The sequence below is a fragment of the Drosophila montana genome, unplaced genomic scaffold (assembly GCF_035044405.1).
Source record: "Drosophila montana isolate Dmon_TW-CO22-7 unplaced genomic scaffold, ASM3504440v1 contig_3200_1, whole genome shotgun sequence".
NCBI lineage: Eukaryota > Metazoa > Arthropoda > Insecta > Diptera > Drosophilidae > Drosophila > Drosophila montana.
The window spans coordinates 6921513-6941990 of record NW_026998080.1 but is presented as its reverse complement, the minus strand read 5'-3'; the positions used below and the strand labels follow the sequence as shown (position 1 = coordinate 6941990).

General features: G+C 42.5%; 2 protein-coding genes across 4 annotated transcripts in view; one reads left to right on the top strand and one right to left on the bottom strand.

Annotated features, from left to right (window-relative positions):
• Sema2b (Semaphorin 2b) overlaps positions 1-20478 on the bottom strand; it is a 58347-nt gene that overhangs the window by 6916 nt on the left and 30953 nt on the right. For 2 of the 3 annotated variants that reach the window (XR_010436879.1, XM_064687512.1), the window contains exons 3-9: positions 8105-8192; positions 6477-6528; positions 3401-3469; positions 3037-3147; positions 2680-2817; positions 1989-2121; positions 1310-1666 (exon numbers count right to left, since the gene is read on the bottom strand). Coding sequence is in view for 2 of the 3 variants with exons in the window: in XM_064687512.1 (XP_064543582.1) it covers positions 1310-1666; positions 1989-2121; positions 2680-2817; positions 3037-3147; positions 3401-3469; positions 6477-6528; positions 8105-8192 (948 nt within the window). In the remaining variant the exon portion in view is untranslated. The remainder of the gene's footprint in view (positions 1-1309; positions 1667-1988; positions 2122-2679; positions 2818-3036; positions 3148-3400; positions 3470-6476; positions 6529-8104; positions 8193-20478) is intronic. The other variant, XM_064687513.1, reaches the window with a different exon arrangement.
• Positions 9733-11954, top strand: LOC135432091 (NADP-dependent malic enzyme-like). Its single transcript, XM_064687564.1, has 4 exons — positions 9733-9892; positions 9942-10068; positions 10125-11324; positions 11403-11954. Exons 1-4 carry the CDS (start codon positions 9849-9851, stop codon positions 11853-11855), a joined length of 1824 nt encoding a protein of 607 aa, XP_064543634.1. The 5' UTR covers positions 9733-9848; the 3' UTR covers positions 11856-11954.

The window sequence follows — 20478 nt, the reverse complement described above, 5'->3', positions numbered from 1 at the left end:
CACACACACACACACACACATACACACATAGCGTAAAATTTGCGTATGCATTTGGCACTACTTGAATTTGGCAGCTGTCACCAGAATAAATTTATGATAAATATAATTATTATAAATTCAATGATTGCTCAATAATTAGAACTATTCAAAATGAAAATTTCCCAAAAATGGGAATATTTTTGTGTGAAGCTATTTTAATTAATTTATTTCATTACTTTTTAAATGAATAACTAAATTTAGTTGTTTGACTTAAATTGTCAGGAATTCAGAAAATCATTTGAATTTTAATTTTTTAAATTAGAAATGAGAAATGATAGGACAGAGTTATTTATGTTTTGCACTTGAATAATTTTTCAAACTTTCTTCAGACATTTCATACCACTGATTAATCTTGCTCTTCAGCTCTGTCGTTCGCATATTGAATTCAACTGAACGGAAATGAATTTTGAGACTTGCTGGAAAATCAGCAGTTGCTGCTGTTGTTGTCGTTCCCTTATGCTGACATATACAACATTTTCTACACTTGCAGCCATTTCGGCAGCCCTGCCTTTTGCATGCTCATCGAGAATGGGTAAGTGCATACGACTTTATGTATATACTTGCCGCATAAGTGGCATGCGCAACTGAGGAGAGTGCCACTGGGATGCAAATATGACATGCATTTCAAGCTGCACGCCAGATTTTGTGCAACCGCCAAATGTTATTTTTGTGTGCATGAAACGTTGTTGCATTACAAATTGCATGCGTTTGGTTGCGTGCGTGGCAGCACGTGAGTTCATGGGGCGTTGTTAGCACCTGTCACGCATATCTTGTTACCGTTAACCAAGCAGCACGCCAGCAGTTAGCAGCAAGCAGCAGGCAGCAGGCTGCACTGCCAGCCGTTTTGTAGCAAATGTTAAAGCATTTAAAGCCGCCCGCAGAACGACCCCCAGTGGCAGCAGGCACATCAATTCAGCTCGCACCATTTAACGCTAAAATGCCAAAGCTGCTGTGCACGACACACACACACACATATATATATATATATATATATGTACACACACACGCAAGCTCCTACACACATGCAGCACCTGTGAGCGTAATTTCTTCCGGCAGCTGCAGCCGTACGTAATGGGAAATGCTGGAAGAAGTCAAACGTAGCCACATGCACGTTCGTAAAAATGGCGCCGCAGAGAATTATTGCCAATGCAATAAATCTCACGCTTACACTTGGCAGACACAGACCCAAGCATGTTCCCTCACACACACAGTCACACGCTTACACTCACACACACACACACACACTAACCACACCCAGTCACCCACTAACCTTCAAAGGCCGCATTGATATCCCTTATATCGTAGCTGCAGACCGCCGATCCAATCAATCCGTTTGTATTCGTTGTAAATGTAGCATAGAATTTGCTATCATCGTTGGGCATTTTATAGACGGATTGTATTTCGTTGAAGTAGAAGGGGAACTCGCTTGAGATGCTGCAGTTCATGCGCGCCTTCAGATATGTCGCCCAGTTCTGGCTGATCATGTACTTGCCACCGCGATCGTTCTTGCAAACGCGCGCCACACGCGAATAGACAGCCTTGCCGCAGTTGATGTACTCCACGGCGTGTTCCCGAAAGAAAAAGTACACAAAATCGCCAATGTCGAAGGAGCCAACAAAATTCGGTTCTAAAAAATAAAACAAAAAGAAAGGAATTAGTTTAAAATATTTCTGCAATCATTGTAACTGATTTAGTAATAAAAATAAAACTTTTATCCAAATGCGTATTTATATTAAACATAACTAACTATCTTTATGGTTCATATCTTTATATTTTTAGATTTTGATCTTTTAAAACATTTCTTTCTTATGTATTATGTTTTATTAGTTGATGTATTATGTTAAATTGACAATAGATTAGTTGATTAGCTAACTAATGTTATATTTTTCATCAATAAAGTCAGTTTCAGAAACATTTTAATAAAATATATGAAAGTTTAGAATACTTACTGTCCAGTAATTTGGAGTCATATTTGACGGTGCGTTTAAAATTGGCCTCTTTACGTCCATTGGTGAAATTATAGAGATCCGAGCGGAATATAACCGAATCGGCTTTGGTGAATTCAGCATTGGTTCCGGCGTACTGCGTACAAAGTAAAGGGAAATGGATTATACTGGAAGTCTCTGTTGGATCGCAAGCAATGCCGGCAAATTAGCGCCAAATATTCGGGAAATTTGATTTTCCAAAGGCAAAGGCAAAATATAGCACACATACAGGCGTACACATACACAGGCATACAGGCACACATACACACACAGGCACGCACACAATTATGCGTAAAGTGTAAGCACGTGCCTCCGACCCGATTCTCCAAACAGTGTTGGGCTGTGCGTGTGAGCATGTGTGCGTGTGTGTGTGTATGTGCCTCACTCTAATTTAATTTCAGCTGCTTTATTGCGACTCTTTTAAATTTCTTGCCATTTGGCCTCCCATAGCCGCACAGAACTTTTAGCTTCCCCCCACCTGCTGCTGCTTCCTACTTGCAACTTGTTTCTTTCGTCCTTTGCCTTTACTTTACTTTTGTAATTTTATTACAATTGACATTTTTCCCTTTTTTTTCGTTCTTTTTCCTCCGGCTTTCTTTTGCTTTTATTTTTCTTTCCGTCGGCATTGCGACTTGGGAGCGAGACTTGGACTTACCAGCGCAGGCAAACCAAAGGGATTTCCGTTTTCCACATAGACGGCGGTTGAGTTGTCAGCGGGATCGTAGGGACACTTGCCGATGCCCAACCCTATGCCGGGCACGTACTGGGATCTGGGTAAATGTGTTAAGTTGGCCTAGGAGTGTGAGAGGATAGAGAAAAGCGCATTAGTTGACTTTAATTTTGGAATTTGCTGCTCTTGCTCGCCAAATTAACTTCCAGCTTGACTGACAACCACAATTAGGCGTTGACGAAGCCAGCCCCAGGCCCAACGACTTATCGTGGTCCCGGTGTAACCCTTGGACCTGCCCAATGAATCTTTTATGTAAAATATATATTTGAATCTCATACTTACATTTATAACATAATCCTTGGGGTTGTGCGCATTCGTGCCGCAGACGTAGAGGCGATGGCCGTTGAAGTTCATGGGCTGGATGACGCGTATGTGATTGCGGCATTCCACCTTCTTGATGTGTGCCCAAATGTGGTTGTTGTTTTTTATGCATAATAGAAACAATTGTTTAAGCAACAAAATAATTGTGTTTGTGTGTGCGTGTTTAATGGATACAATAATGGGACAGACAGAAATGTGAAGGCAATGCATGAGTATCGAATCAAGATGATGGCCAAAATATTTGCATGCAATTTTGTTTAATTTTCTTTGCATGGAAATGGACATGTATGCACATTTATCTATGTTATTAATGTCTGTAACAAACCTCTCGCTTGCCCTTGGAAACGCAGTTGAGTATATCGGAGCCAGTGGGTTCCAGTATTAGAACGTCGCGCTGGAATGAAAAATATTTTCAAATTAAATTTATAATATAGAAAATACACATCTACTTTTTTTTATATATATATTTAAAGCGTTTTCACTGTCAACTGACAGTGTTTTTTACGCTTTTGCCAATGAGATACGCTTAACAAATATTCCAAAAGTTTATTGAAAGCGTGATAAAATTTCATGCTTATCAAGAAGGCGACGCGACAGCCAAAATAACAACCACAACAAAAGAACGCGCAACAATTGAAGATTTTTTGTATGCGCATGTGTGTGTGTGTGGGTGTGTGTATAAGTGAGGGTGTGGGTGTGCGTGGGCACATGCTCCAAACACGTACAATCATGGCGCCCATCTCGTGTGCCTGTATTTGTGTACCTCAAATGGTATATATACATAAATGTGTATGTATGTACGTACATATTTGTATACCCTAACAGAAAGTGTTCCAATTGTGCAATTAACTGTGTGACGCATAAAAGAAGACGTCTCTCTCTTAAGTATATTTGTCCCTATTCTGCATCAATAGCCTATTCGATCCTTCTGTCTGTTACTGTGCAATCTAGTCTATTAGTCTCTTGGGAGTATAATATAGTACATAGTCTTCGGATCGGACCACTATATCAATTAGATATATCAGAAAAATGATTGTTCGAAAATTAAGTTCAAGCATGGAAAACTTAATTGTCTTTCAAGATATTCAGAAGAATGTTTCTTACATATAATTATAATCTCAAGAGCATGGCAACACCATATCATATAGATCTAATGGAAAAATTAATATTTATATAACAAAGACATAATTTTCAATAGCTTTACAATTAACCCAAAATATCCACAAGCCCCTATCAAACTGTTCTACTTTGCCAGTCGCCTGCAAGTGTATTTGATCTATGGCTTGGCGGAAAAATTCCTGGTTTCTTATTGTGCATGTGCCTGGCGAGGCGGCACAGCTCTTTATTTTTTAGCCATTGTTGTTGGTATTTCACTCACGTTGAGCATTTGTTTATTTAATTCGATTTTCGCTTGCACTTGAATTTTAAACGCCAATGCGAATTATTGCTGAAAATAACTTGAAAGTCGAAGTTTTGCCGAATGGGAATAGAAAAAGCAACATAACATTCCCGCACGTGCCGTCGAAATAACTTCTTTTTTTTTTGTTAGGGCAATCGGTACTGTGAATTCTTCGTGAATTCAATGAGTCTCATATAGAAATCTCCAAATTGACACACTTTGCGCTGTGGCCATGTGGACACAATATCCTGTCCTGTTGACAGCTTACAGTTTGCCCGCCTGGCTGACTGGCTGCACTTTAAGCCGCCACTCTGGGCAGCGGCTAAGTGCTGTGTGATTCAACTTGAAACGCAATTTGTGCAGCCCGGAGCCGAGCAGCACGGATCGGGTCTAGGAGGAGTTTAGGAGTCAGCACAAATAATTGCTGCTGAAAGCATTTGCCGCCGCCTGGGCAAAGTGGCGCAAGGATGACTCAAAAGATGTGGCAAACGGCTGAAAATGGTTCGTCCAGTTTTTCCAGTTCCATTGCAAATGCGAAATGCAAGTGGGCGAAAAACGAATGCGAATGCGAATGCAATGAACTTGAAACGGAAACGGATATTGATAGTTGAAGACGAAATCATTAAAGTGCAATTGTGCGCCTGCCCCTGGACAACTGAGGGTGGCTGTCTAGATCTTTTGCAACGGATGCGAAGGCGAACAGGCAAAAAAAAAACTAAGTTTTTCGAGTTCGATTTGGCTGCCAGTTCCGAAAATCGTAAATCGCAAATACTTCATGGTTCTAAATCATTTTGCTTACAGGACATATACTGAAACCTTGCAAACAAATATCGATTGACTTGAAATGGTTTATCTTCGTAAATTTATTGCAACGATATTTGGTTTTGCTAAACAAAATTATTCTTAAAACAAATAATGAAAATACTAAACAATTTATAAATTCAATTTTTTTTTTCCGAATTCAGTTTGAGATTTATGCATGTATATATTGTCGGTTTAAATATGTGGCATTTATTATAAATATTTATTTCTCTTCAGAAATAACTATGATTATTATACCCTGTATCCATAACAAATGGTAAAAGGGATATATTAAAGTAGGTCAAGCATTAATATTGCATTAATGCAGGCTATAAATGCTCCAAAATCGAGAGCTAGAATATCTGAATCTACTAGGGTATTCGTACGCTTAATATAGCAAAGAGTACAAATGTGAAGTGCACAATACAGAATCGTAGCTGGTTACAGAATATCTGCTAGTCGGGCATCTTGATTGATATTTGACTATTGTTATTCAACGCATCAATTTTCAAATGAATAAGTACATCAAATTCAGAGCAAAACTCTTAAGAGAAGCATCGCAGCCAAGCATATGCAAAAACAAACATATGCTGCAGGTGTGTGTATACTTATAGAGAGCATGTCACAAAGTGTGCGAACACAAACAGAAACAACCAACATGCAAACTCGACAAACATCTTCACAGTCTGTCTGGCCAGGTGAAAAGCCTGTAAGTGAACTTAGCCTGTTAGTATGTGTGTGCGTGTGTTTGTGTGTGTGCGTGTGTGTGGTAGTGTGTCAACAACGGTCTGTCTGGCAGGCAACACTCAAGTGGCTAAGAGTGTCTGCATGTGTAGGTGTAAGCGTTTTGTGCATTTACATGCGCTCTTATGATACCCGAGTCGATATAGCCAGGTCTGCCTGTCTCTTTCAATGCAGACTAGTCTCTCAGTTTAAAGTCTTGGTCATGAAACTTTGCACAGCTTCGTTATTCTGTTGCAGATATCATATATATCATATAGCTGCCATAGAAACGATCGGTCAAGAATTCAATTATTGTGTGCTAACATGTAACCATAAAAGCTATATGTATACAAGTGTATTTAGTTTTCGGCATGCCGAAATATCAGTTATATTTTAAGAATTTTTTATTTTGTTAATAATTTTTCATTTTTTAGCTGCAGTCAATTCTGATTTGACTTGAATGATTACTTTTGCTTACCTCGCATATCGATTGGCTGATGTTGCGCAGATTTAGACGAAAAATGCGATCCCTGGAAGAGACAACAAGAAATATAGATTAGGGCTGGTTGTATTTTCCTTTTGTTTTACGGAATACTTGTTTAGATATGCGTCTGCTAGAGTGACACTTGAGCTAATCCCGCGCTCGTGCCGTGACATACGATAAGTTAATGCTGTGCTGCAAAACGCAATCAGCACAAGGGCGTGACATTATGCCATCACACACACTAACACACACAAGCACACAAACACAAGATTCGTAGAGACACACAGATTCAACAGCGGCTGCCGCTGAGCAGGAGCCCGTCAGCTTGTCAGTTGGTGGCATCACAGGAAAAGCAGCGAGATTCGAGAACGACTTTGCCTGCCGTCAAGCAATTGAAATTGTCTATTTGCTGGTTGTATCTCTGTCAGCCAAGTGTGTGTGTGTGTGTGCGAGTGGGTGTGAGTGTGTGTTTGGTATTTTGAAAAATCGTTGCATTGCACTTGGTTGAAGTGTAGCATATTTTTTGGATTTGACGCACCTGCTCGTCACCGGTGCCCTGTTACGTTTATTGCACTGAACGGGTCTGTGATTGATTGATTGATGGATTGATACATCGATGTCGCAATATTGCGGCTATGGACGTGGCCGAAATGGGGGCGGGCGCCCAGCTATACCGGACCAACTTTAAGCGGCAAGAGCATTTGCAATGGCATCACCCACTTTCCGGCTACTCGAAAGTTTTTTTGAGGCTCGACTGTAAAAAAGGGGAAACGCGTCGACGCCGAAACTCGGCGCTAAAGTGTGTTTTATGTAGTTGCCGGCAGAGTTTTAGGCACCGGTGGGGCCAGCGAGGCCAGTGAGGCAGCCCCAACAACTCGAAACCATTAATCTTCATTTCCAGACTGGGGCCACAGCCGCAGGAGCAGTCACTGATGATGCCCCAACGAGCGCTGCCGGCTGCCGGCTGTGGGCTGCGTTGGAAAAATGGCGCTCGAGTCAAGTGGTAATTTTGGTTACTTTGTTTGGCTGCTTTTAGGGGGTCGCAGTCGGAGACCGCAACTGTTAAAATGCGGCCATGTTCAAGTTGCGGCAGACAAATGAGCAGACGACGCCGACGACGACGGGCATTGTCAAATTGAGCTGGAGAACTAACGAACTGCCCTCTGTCCTCTGCTCTACACTCTGACCTGGACCGACTCGTCCCGACACGACCCGACCCGACCCTTACCGCAGTCCCCTTCGAACCGCACGTCAAGCATTAATTCATAATTATGTATGCCGACAGTGTTGCCAACAACTCTCGGCATTTGGACGTAGGGACGTCCAAAAATGAAATATGCAGCTCAAAATGCGTTGAAGCTTTTGAGTAGCTCTGCTTTTAGCCCCAGCCGGAAGTTCACACAGTCACAGCGGAAGTTTGTAATTATCGCTTACAGATGCGTTAGGTGGGGCGGCTGCGGAGGATTTGAGGGCATCAAATGCTCGCTGAACCGAAACGACACGAACCGAACCGAACCGAAGTGAACTGAACTTGGTCTGCATAGTTGGCCCCATATTTATGCAGTTATAAATCAAGCACTTATCCTTTAAAGTCCTTTTCTATCTCTGAACTGGGTACTTACATGGCGCCAACATAGAGCGCGTTGTTGCGCTCATCCATGTAAAAGGTTTTGTAGTGCAGCGGGCCACAGCTGAAGTCCTTGACATGCTCTGCAAGAGTCCAAAAGAGATAAGAGTGATATGAGTATATATATATATATATTGCGCATACGCCTCGTGTTTTACTTATTATAAAATAAATACAAAAGCCAACAAAAGCTCAGCATGTTTAAAGGTCACTGCTAGGGGTCGCGCTTGTCAGCCAGGATCTGGACCTGGACCTCTCACTCTCTGCAGATTTCAACTCCAGTTAATTAAAGTTTATGCATCTATTAATGAAACTGTCAGCAGCAGCGTGTGTCAGGCGAACAAAAAACTAATTAAACTATTATAATTTAGCTGAGAAAGTTAATTTATAGGGCGGCTGCAGGCACAGCAGCAAGACAAAAGAAGTCGTCTATAAAACAGGAACAATACACACACACACACACACACACACACACGCACACACATGCACAGCTGTTGTAAACAAACAGGCAAAGCATGTCCTTGCAGATTTGACAGCCACTGCGGCCCAAGTGTCACGTACTCAGAAACATCACGTGCGCCGCATCCTCGCAATATGTATGTAGGTAACACCACTGTCAATGCCATTAACGAAAGATTGAGGCATTTAGCTAAAAAATTTTACGACATTAAGTTGTCAACTAATTTGGCGCAATTAGTAGGCAACAGACAATGGGTGAGTGGGCAACTTTTTTTTATATTTCCATTCTCTGCTCAGGCAAATCCTTTGATGGCAGCGCTAAGAGTCAATTTGTGTTTGCTTTTCCCCATTTTATGCTCTTTTTCGATGTCAACATACAAAATAAAACACCAAATAATGAGCAGCCCGACTGACAATGGGTCTTTTCTGGTCCAGATCCCTAAACTTGTGCCGCCATAAAAAGAAAACAAGCAACAGCAATAACAACAGCTACAGCAACAATAATGGCAAAACACGCTCATTAAAATGAGCAAAGCCTTAGACATTGAGTTGCCACTGATTTGCATAATAATAGATACATAATGAATAATAAGTAAGTATCTATGTAAATAGTAATTTGCCAGTCTCCGCTGGCTTGCTGACAAGATGACCCTTATGCAAATTAGTCATTGTTGACCAGACCAGGGCTTAAACTTTAAGAGCATTCTTGTAATGTTTTCTAATTTTTTCTTTTTATATTTGACGCCCACTTCGTTGTCAGTTTACTGAATTAACTTTCTTTATTAACTATGTTGAAATGATTTCATTATTTCTTGTGTCATGCGTTATTTGGCTTTATTTTTTACCCATAAGTTGATGTATTTAATTTAATACACACATACAAATATACGTACACACAAACATACATGTACTTTTACACACATATCCTTGCTGCGAAAACGTGAAGACCAGGGCTAACTTGAATTCATGAGAATCACACAATAAGGCAAGAAAGAGTAGGTAACTTTCTTTGAGTTTGATACATACATAAGTCCTTACACACACAAATACAAACAATTATATATTTGCATGCATATAAAGATCAATACATGCACACATACATGTAAACATACGAACATTATTAGCTTTGTACAGAATATTGAATATTCTGGATCACAAAGTATACATGCCTTTCCTTTTTAGCTTCAATATTTAAATACACAGTTTTATTATTCTGATTTGGTTAAATTCATATATTTTCCTAGGCTTTGACTTAATTTTAGGCTAAATTAAAATACGCGATGGCTTATAGTCAACTCTTGGTTGGGATTAGACGAAATTTCGGGTAAGCGCTGAGCGCATGTCTCGCAACTTATTTACAACTCTCATCACAGAGTTTTATTGTGCGCCAAACCGCAGAAGTGCGAGATAAATGAGTTTCCCAACCCGCCAAAGCGTTACCGGCATGCGAATGTCATAAAAGCAGACTATCGCAAAGTCACAGATCCGCATTACAACAAGGTGAGCAACATGGGATTGTATATTGACAAGTAGTCTTTAAAACTACCACTTACTAGGGCATGGGCTATACGCATGATGAGCGGCAAAGACTGAATGTAATTGGCCTCATGCCCTGCGCTTATCGCAGCGAAACCGATCAGCTTGATGCTGTAAATGCCAATTTTCAATCGCAGAAGACGAATCTTGGCCGTTACCTCTATCTGAGAACGCTGCGTTCTCGCCAGGAGCGCCTTTATTATCGCTTTGTCACCGAGAAAATCGAGGATGTGATGCCCATTATATACACGCCCACGGTAGGCGCGGTATGTCAGGCATTCAGCCTGATCTACCACAGTACCATGGGCCTGTATGTAAGCAAGTACGATAAGGGCTACATGACTCATGTTCTCAGTAACTGGCCGAGCAAGGATATACGTGCTGTATGCGTTACAGATGGTGAGCGAATACTTGGTCTAGGTGATCTGGGCGCCGGTGGCATGGGCATATCTGTGGGCAAGCTGGATTTGTACACGGCTCTGGCTAAAGTACCGCCGCAATACCTTATTCCGGTTGTCCTTGATGTTGGCACAAACAACAAGCAGCTGCTCTCCGATCCCTTGTATATTGGCGTGCGCGAAGAGCGTTGCAAAGGCAAGGAGTACGAAGATCTTGTGCAAGAGTTCATGGAATCTGTTGTCAAGGTTTGGGGCTACCAGACGCTCATCCATTTCGAGGACTTTGCTACGCCAAATGCCTTTAAGTTTATCAACATGTACCAGGACAAATTTTGCTATATCAATGATGATATACAGGGCACAGCGTCCTGCGGCCTAGCGGGCTTTCTTGCCGTCGAACACATCACAAAGAAACCACTCAAAGATCACGTTGTCTTGTTTGTGGGCGCTGGCAGTGCAGCGCTGGGCATTAGCAAGTTGCTGGTCAAGGAGTTGATCAGCCGAAAGATAAGCGAAGAAGACGCTGTCAAGAACATTTACATAACCGATGTAGAAGGTCTCATAACCAAAGATAGAAAGGAATTTGCTATTCCAGACTTAAAGCTATTTGCCAAAGACACGCCACCCATTAAGGATCTTGAGGAATTGGTGAAGAACCTTAAACCATCCATTATATTGGGCGCCACAGGTCAGGGCGGCATCTTTACCGAAAACATACTGCGTATCATGGGAACCGAGCATAAACAGCCGGCAATTTTCGCTTGCTCGAATCCGACAAACAAAGCTGAATGCACCGCCGAGCAGGCATACAACATTACAGAGGTAAACACAGACACATACACACTTGTACACTACTACACTAACAAATACTATATGTGCCTTAACTACTTGTTAATTCAGGGTCGCGCTCTGTTTGCCTCCGGCTCACCCTTCCCGCCAGTTGTTATAAACGGCAAACGGCTGATACCAACGCAGGCCAACAACGCGTTTGCTTTTCCCGGCGTCGCGCTGGGTGTGTTATGTACCCGTCCCCGTACAATACCGGACAAAGTTTTCCTTGTAGCGGCCCACGAAATCGCCAAATACTCAAGGGAATTTTCCTCAGACGACGCTGCACTTTTTCCACCAATTAAGGAAGCTGCAAATGTGGCCTTTACCGTGGCTGTTGCTGTGGCAAAGCTCCTAATAGACGAGGGTAACGCAAATGTGTATCCGATACCTACGAATATTTGTGAGTTTGTGCAGAGCTATCAGTACTACACGGATCGCCATGCAGCTCTACCTTCGACCTGGAAGTATCCAGAAATGCCACCTCCCTTGCCTAAAGGCGATGATAAAGGGTGCAAAATTTAGGTGGGAGAATAATATGTTCACATATATTTTTATAAAATTGTAATTCCATAAACACTTTGTTCTTATTAAATTCCGAGTAGCTGGTATAGTTGAATATTATGAATATCGTTTAGTATTTATTTAATATGGATCTTGGGTAAGCCTAGACAAATGATTTGAGCAGCTTATTGATCTGTCAGCTGGCATAACAACAGACGTGGCCAATTAACTAGTTATACAAACACTTGATTAACTAATTGATATGGTTATAGTCATTATACTTTGTAGAGCTGTCCAATGTGCATCACCCAGTCTTTGTTAAAATTTATTTAAACCCGCTGTGGCTATCCTCAACCCGATCGTTTGCCAATTTGAAGCAAGGTGTCTGTAATTAACCATCATGTGGTCACGGCCAAAGGCGAAAAATAGCCCAATCTTTTGTTATAGCATAAAAGGTGTGCTGCTGCCAGTGGGCGAGCAGTACTTTAAATAGTCGACCGCGTCAGAATGTGCCACATGGAGGCGACAACAATAGCAACAAATGCGACCCAAATAGCGTCAGGAAAATGCTGGGAATTTTAACGTCATTATTGTCTGTCAGTGCGACATTGACATATGTATGCACGCCCATACCACAGACACACACACACACACACACACACACACACACATACAGACATGCCCATATGCATGTGTGTGCGCTGCTGCTTTGCATATAAAATAAGACGAAATGTGTGCTCACCAAAAATGTCAATCAATTTTTTTAAACGTCCTGCGTACATATATTTGTTTTGCAACCTCCTCTGGCACACTCTCTACCCTCTCTGTTGCTCTCTCTCCCTCCCTGTCTCTCTCTCTCAGTCCGCCTGCCAGGACATGCATGCATTAAAAAGCAATTGGTGTTAAAGGAGCAGTCACGTTGTCTGCCTGTCTATCAGCCTGGCATGCGGTTGCAGCTCCCCTCGCCTGACTGCCAGTTCGAGAGACCCTACTCCAGCACCAACTGGTGTGAAAAGGACACACACACATTCACACACAGAAAAACACATTCACATACAATACCCGTTAAAATATACAAAGAAGGCACCGCCAGCTCGATATGGTGGCAAGAAAAAAAAGAAGGAAAATGTAAAATCATTTTCTTCAACTGACAGCTGTCAAAATATTTGCTCTCTGTCAACGTGCGCTACTTTTGCTGTTGTTGTTGTTCTTGTTGTTGGCCAAGCTGCGTCTTCGATTTTCCATCCAACTGTGTAAATGTGGGTGCGTGTGTGTGTGTGTGTGTATTTGTGTAAAATGTCCCTGCGAATTTCATTTTAATATTCATTACTTCACACTATAATGCTGAAGGTTATCATTGACCGGACCCGGCTGCTCTGTTTCGGGTCTCTTTTTTCGCCGCACTCATTTTCCATTTTCCATTTGACCTTTTTCCTCACTTTAAAGTGTGAGGGGCGGTGACTGCACTTAAGCTTTAACAAAATATAGACATTGGCGAAATAAATAGAAAAAATGCAAATCTTATGTTCTCAGATCCTTCAAGCCGTTACGCCCACGTCGCAGCCATTGGTTCCGCTCGGTGCCAGTTGCCATGGCTTATAGAATTTAATTGCCTATAAAAAAATTGCGGCTTGTTGCTGAACCGGCGAGACCCAGCTGAGTCGTAAATATTGAGTACCCAAAGCCCAAGGCAATGTGCCAGAGAAGCTGTTGCCATCGATTTGTGGAGCACGCAAAAATAAACGCTTGAATCTAAATGCCGCTATCAGAGGTTAAGCACTGTTGGCCAGCGACACGCTCGTAGATTATATAGTGCGTCAGCATATAAATTTCATGGCATCTAAAGCATTGGGCAACATGCAGTAGGTCGTGTGCACTCTCGGCCTGTTCGTGTTTCAATAAACAAAACAAGCTACAGTTGGATGCCGCTCGACATTTCGAATCAAATGCAAGTCAATTGCATTAAAAGCAGCCAAGCAGGCGGCCAAATCCTTTTCACACACACACACAAATCTACAGTTATTGCAGCCGTGTCCTTCTGCTGTTCATGTGCCTGTGCATCAAAGTGATTGCTTTTCTATATAGAAAACATACAGAGACTGTGCACTGATTTATCCAGGCGGCATACATTTGAAGTCTCTCTGCAAACTGGGTCGCCAGTTTATTATGCAAATGCATTTCCAGCTGTGTGTGCGTGAGTACTAAAACAAACGAATGTTCAATTAAATGTAGGCTGAGCGAGGGCGGGGTGCCTGCTCATGGTCAAGCAATGCAATTGATTAAGTTTTCATTGCGTATACGCAGTGCTGTGCACTCAAGTCGTAGCTCTAAGCTGCCCTCTAATAGCACATATTTCAGCCTAGAAGCGTTCATCACAGTCAGCCAGTGCATCAATTGGGTCAACTGGGTTGAAGCGTATCAAGGGTCAAAGCGAACTTGACTGTGTACAGTCGATAAGTAGCCTCAATAAACACAAAAGCCTACTCGGCAACTGATGCTTATGCTGATGCTGATGCGGCTGCTGCTGTTCAGACAGAGGCCATGCCCTGACCGTGACTGCTACTTCATCTTTTTTAAAGATTTATCTGCCCCGACAAACGCTGGCCGCAAAGATAACGCACACAGCGCCAGCAGCCGCCCGACTGGAACGGCAGCGGGGGCAAGAACAACAAAATAAACGTAAAGAAAAAAAATAATGCCGCACTTAAATCCATTTAAGCGAATTTTTCAAGCATTAAATTTGCGTTTACGTTACGTATACTTAACTTCCAACGGCAACGGTCCCACAACAAACACGTGCAACAGCCACAGCGCAGGCATGAAGCAGCATGCGGCTTGGGGCAGCCAACTGGCGGCAGGTAAAAATTGCCAGAGAGCTAAGAAAAATTCTCGTCGATTTTTCTTTTTCTTGGAAAAGGGCACTGAAAATGTATTTGCATCATTTGTTTCAGCAGTTTGCGGAGGCGCGCTCTGCTCTGCTCGGCTCGGCTGGGCATATTGGCTAAATGCATTTTGGGCCAGCTTCAAATCGCTTTTTGTGTTAGCCAAAGCATGTGTAGGCTCCGTTATTTGTATGAGTATTTGGCCTCACATTTCACTTACTCAATGGCCAACGAGCAGCAGCAGCAAAGCAGACGCACTCATGCGTTAGCAGCTCGCCTTCAAGTCCTGGGCAACAATTCTGCCTTACATTGTTGTATTTTGTGGCCATGTAAATGACTGGCTCTGTCTATTGCTTGGGCACCCGACCATACCTCCGCACGCTTTTATTGTTGTTGTTGTTTTTCTTGTTTCTTGTTTTTTTTTTTTTTTAGTGGAAAATATTCTTATCTGTGCTTTGCATGCCGCACACTCTCCGGTTTTTCCAGACGAACTGAGTCAGCACTTAATTTTTATTTGATTTTACTTCAGTTTCTGCCAGCTTGGTTGCGCCTGCCTCTCTCTCTCTCTTGAGAGGAGCAGGGAGCAAGTGCGTCATTTTTTATGGCGTTAATTTTACAATGATTGGGCTCCAAGCACTCAGAACTTGCAGCTGCAAAATGGCGGCCAAATTCAAAAACAACTCAGCTGCGGCGCAAGCCAAATGGCTTAGAAATGGCAGCTGCGGCAAGAGCCAGTGGCAAAGTCAACGTTATTAAGACAAATGCCACTGTGGCAAGCAGCAAGGACAACAAGAACCAATTACTCTATGCGAATTGCTAAGAAAATCGGTTCATATGAAGACAGAACTCGCAGTGGCAACAACAGCAGGTGTTGACAGATTTCAGCTTGATTTGGCCGGCAGCTGACAGCTCTGAGTCCTGCCTCAGTCGGGTGCGTGCTCGTGTTTTCATTAGTGTCTCTGTGAGTTTATGTTTCTGATTTCATTTTCTCTGCTGTGGCACTGCAATTCGCCAGCTAAGACACCATCTAATACACTTAAAAAAAATGAGATTGGCTGGGTTTGCTGTACTTTAAGTTGAAGCCTTTTGTAGAACTCATCTTAACAAAACATTTTTTTTAAATATTATATCTATCTATCTATCTATAATTATATCTATTCTTATTAAAATTCACCTTCTGCTTGTCAATCTACTTATTGCTTAACTTCTCAATTTAAATATTTTTACTTAATTTAATTGTTTAACTAGGCTAATTTTTTCTTAGTGTAAGCCTGGTGCAAAAAAACTTGACTACACTTAGTTGAGTTTGGGCTTTAATTGCTCGTGTGTGTGTGTGTGTGTGTGTGTGTTTATATATGTTACTATGTGTGTGTGTGTGTGCGATTGTGTGTGTGTTAAATTGAAGGTGCATTAGCTGCCATTTGGCTTTAAGTTGTGCCTTTGGTGGCCATGCATCAGGCTTATCTGGTCCGGCAGCAGAAACTGTCGCACAAATCTCAGACCATTTACCAAAGTCAGTTGGGTCTGTTCGCAATCGCTGCTGCAAACCAGAGCCGTGTGCTATAGTGTGTGTGCGAGTGTAGAAATGTGTGTTCGATATTTAACAGCTTCCAGTTGAGCGGAGCTCGGGCCATATGCAAAGATGCAAAGTGTGCGCCAACTGCCTGTTGGCTTAAATTTAGCTTTGCCGTTGGCAAGTTTGCTCAGCGCTTTGTTCGAGCACATCAACTTGCCGCAACATATACATATGTATATAGATATACATATATTTAAATGCATGTATTTGAGCGGGTGTGTGTAAGAACAACAAACGTTCGGTACAAATAGCTGGCTGGCACTGTAAAAATCCAGTCAGGTAAACAACGAAGGCAGCGGCGGAGGCGCCGGGTGCCAACAGTGACGTGTAGAAGTAAGCACCTGGCATTTGTGTTGAGCACGTTTGTACCTTAGGTGGGATTTAGTTTTAGACTTCATTTTACTGCGCTGTGCTTTTGGTTTCATTTTGCTGCTGCTTCTTTATGCCATTTTATGATGGCCGCAAAACCATGCCGTAAAAAGCAGCGCCAAGCGACACAGAGACACACACACACACACACACAAACATAAAGTGAGAGAGATAGAGCGGGAGATACATAGAGATATGTATGGTAAAACAAGAAGGAACAGCTATCTTCTGCAAAGCGAAAATTGAATACCCTTGCCTAGAAGTCCTTTAATACAAGCAATTTTTTGACAATCGATTGTTTCTGTAGAAGCCATATAAAATAGTAGTCCAACTTAATAGTCTAGTAGATATGTTTCGTAGGGTCTTTTTAATATCGATTATTCATATAAAGCTAAATGAGCCCTACAACTGAGAGAATGATTTGCATAATAAAGAGACAGATGAGCTGATCAAGAAAATATATACCTTAAGGAGTATGTACGACATGTCTACTTGTATAGTTTACACAAGTCATGAAATAATCTTAAAACCCATAGCAAGGGTATAATAAAGCCATAGACAAGCAGTCCGCCTGCCAGTACTTGAACTAAATACACACACACATACAAGCGTACATTAAGATATAGTTCATACCATAATGCACAACAGCCAGTGGCAGTAGCAGAGACAGGGGAAGAGGCAACTAGACAATGCTGTAATCTAAAAACACAAACGTGCAATTGTGTTGCTGTAAATGTGGCCAAGAGTAAGACTGGGTGTGAGTGTGTATGTGTGTGGGTGTGTATATGCACTCGACATGAAACGGCGTGGGAATATATTACAAGTTGGCTGCCGCCATTACCAGAAGTATGTCAGTGGCCTGCGGCTGGAGTCAATGGCAGCGACAACTTAAAGCAAACTAAATATTTAAACAGGCGCCAAAGCAATATGCAACATAAATAGAAGCCAACAGAAAGGCCGGCAGTCGGGTCGTGGCTCTGATGATCCTTGGCTGTCACTTGGCTCATTTGGCTTGCAGCACAGATCGCACAGATGTGCAGCTGGGAAATAAACCGAGGCAGGCAATTAGGAACGAGCCTGGACAGACGGACAGGGCCAGACAAGGCTCAAGTGCATTATAGCCATAAAAGCAGTTGGGGTCAACTTCACTCAAATCAAGCACAGGCAAGACGAACGTGTTCAACTTTAAGTCCAATTGCAGTTGGCCAAACAAAAAGCAAACTACATAATTCAGCAGAAAATTTTATGTCTTCATCTTGGAGAGTCGGCAGCAAAAGAAGAGCGCGTGTGTAAGTGTAAGGCTCTGTGTGTGAGTGTGTGTGTGTGCAACTGCAAGAGGAAACATTAGCAAGTCTAGACACCTACGTCATGCGTCATGGCAGCCCAAAAACGTGAGCAGGAAAAGCGCTGATGTAAAAAAGAAAGCCAAAAATTGAGACGTCAGGCAGACAAGGACGTGGCCCGACAGCCAGACAGCCGGCAAGAGGCCATGGCCAGGCAAAGTCTCAGCGGCAAGTCTCAAAGCCAAAGCCAGTAGCAACATCAGCAGCAGCAGCAGCTTCTTCTTGATGTAGAGAGCGGGGGGCGGAGGCGAATGGCAAATGGCAAATGCATTGCGCCCATTTCCGTGTAGAAGAAGGGGTCGAAGTCGAAGCTGCATGCGAACCTTTGGCTTGTTTAATATGCTGAAAAATACGCGTCCCGACTTCCTGGATTCTGGCGCTGCGCTTTTTGCGCCCGAATTCCTTGTGCAGGCGCAGAGTCGATGGTTCTGCTAGCTTCTGGGCGGCTGCTCTTTGACACATGTAAGTAAAATGTCGACACACACACACACACAAAAGCACACATATGGGTTGTCATTTCTGTGTAGCTGTGGCATGTCGCATAGCTTTAGCTGCAGTCCTCCACTTAAGTTTACCTAAAATTTTCCTACGGAATTCGACGGAAAATTCAACATTGGCTGTGCGCTGTAAAGCAATTTATAATTAGATTGCATAATTGGAATTCAATATCAGACCACGTTGGGGTCACCGTGCATATGTGCCAAGCGAAATTAAAATAAAGCCCTGGCCATATGATCAGACACAGTTGGGCGGAGGGGTCAACATGTTGGGGGGCGCACCGTGAGGTGCTATCGAAAATTCATGAAAATGCAAGCATGATAAAAATTTTCCAATTACCGATTTTACATATTTCAAAACACGAGCATAAATATTTATAGCGAAAATTTATGAAAACTAAACGTGTGCAAAGATACGCCGCATTCTCTTATACGGGAAAAACCAAAGAGTGTCTCGGTCTATGCAGTTTATACGGGCATGCGGATACATATATGTATATGTACTATGTAGCTGTATATTTTATATTTACATACATGCACTGAGAAAAACGTAACGTTTAAAAAAGAGCCTGTCGTGCATAATTCCAACTTGGGAAGAACAAATCAGAATGCATATAAGAATAATTCCATTACCTTTCTATAAATATTCCTTTTGTAAAATTTTCTAATAATAATGATGCTTCTGGTAGAGGCAAACCTAGCGATATTTGATGCTTTAATTATTTTATTAAAATTCTCATGGGTTTTTTGTCCACAAAGACCAGGATTTCAACATTTGGTACCAGTGTGCTGTCATTAAGTTGCTTTTGATCCCTGATCCCAGTTGCTAATGGAATACATAATTTAGCCTCGCAGTAAAGTAATTGAAAACTATCTCTAAATGTGCAGGTATAAGTTTTTCAAATATCTCTTGTGAATATAATTTTAGTTCAGTTATTTTTTTGGTTAGTATTAATTTTTTTTTCAGTGCAGGCTGTTAGGTGGGTACTATTTGCTGTGGGGCTGGATTTTGGACTTCTTTTCAGCAGCGGCGCCCAAAACAAATACAAAGTAACATGCGATGGCTGTGAACACCGGCAACGAGAGCCACGCTGCAAGGGAACCTGACTCTTGCATATTTTTAGGTGATTTGAATTTTTAAGAGCGTAGTAAATTTTTTTTATATCCCTGGGGTTATGTGTCACTGCACCGCTCTATCTCTTTCTCCGTCCTCCCTCTCCCTCTCTCACCGCTAGCAGCATCAGAGCTGAGGCTCTGATTGCGCTAGCTGCGTGCTTAGCCGTAAACTATGCTTGCTTAGCTGGCAAATGGCGTTGCAACGGTTTACATTGCAACACTTTCACTCTGTGGCACCTCCACCAAACCGCAGCCTCACATTCTGCCGCTCGCTTAGAGCCTTCTGTGTGTGCTTTCTGGGTTTTTGCCCAGTTGGCGACTGAATGAACAACTTGTGACATTGACATAAAGCATCTCCATTGGGCTCTGGCCCCATTTCATATAGCATACTTTCGAGCTAGCCCCATTTTGTTGCAACTACGATGCCGGTAAGGAGCGGACTGTGTGCAGTCGTGTGTTGTCTGTTTCACGCCTACATAAAATGGTCTTTTAATTGTTGCAGCCACCCGCGCACTTTGCGCTGATTTCCCAAAGCTCACACATGCCTCAGGCATACACACGCACACACACACACACGCAGAAGCACCCACACATAGCGATAGACTGGCGCAATTGCCGGCAATTTGTTTTGCGGCACTAAACAAGCTGCCCCCGCGCCTTGGCTGCGTTACAAGCGCTAATTAATCTTCGCCACCAGCCCTTGCCCAGGTGATATGAAGTGCACGCCCTGGGCAACTAACGCGCCCAGACGCAGCCCACCTGCTCGGCTGCCTGGCTGCCTTGCTGCGTAGCCTGCCCCTTATTGTGGCAGCTTATTTCCGTCATTAATTAAATTACGCAAAAATGTTCAAAAGCACATAA

What these genes read in the sequence shown, in the direction of transcription:
- LOC135432091 (XM_064687564.1), top strand. Translation starts at nt 9,849, where the DNA reads ATGGCTTATAGTCAACTCTTGGTTGGGATTAGACGAAATTTCGG. An exon ending in GGGATTAGACGAAATTTCGG is followed by an intron (nt 9,893 to 9,941) that starts GTAAGCGCTGAG and finishes CTCTCATCACAG; the next exon opens with AGTTTTATTGTGCGCCAAAC. An exon ending in AGGCATACAACATTACAGAG is followed by an intron (nt 11,325 to 11,402) that starts GTAAACACAGAC and finishes TTGTTAATTCAG; the next exon opens with GGTCGCGCTCTGTTTGCCTC.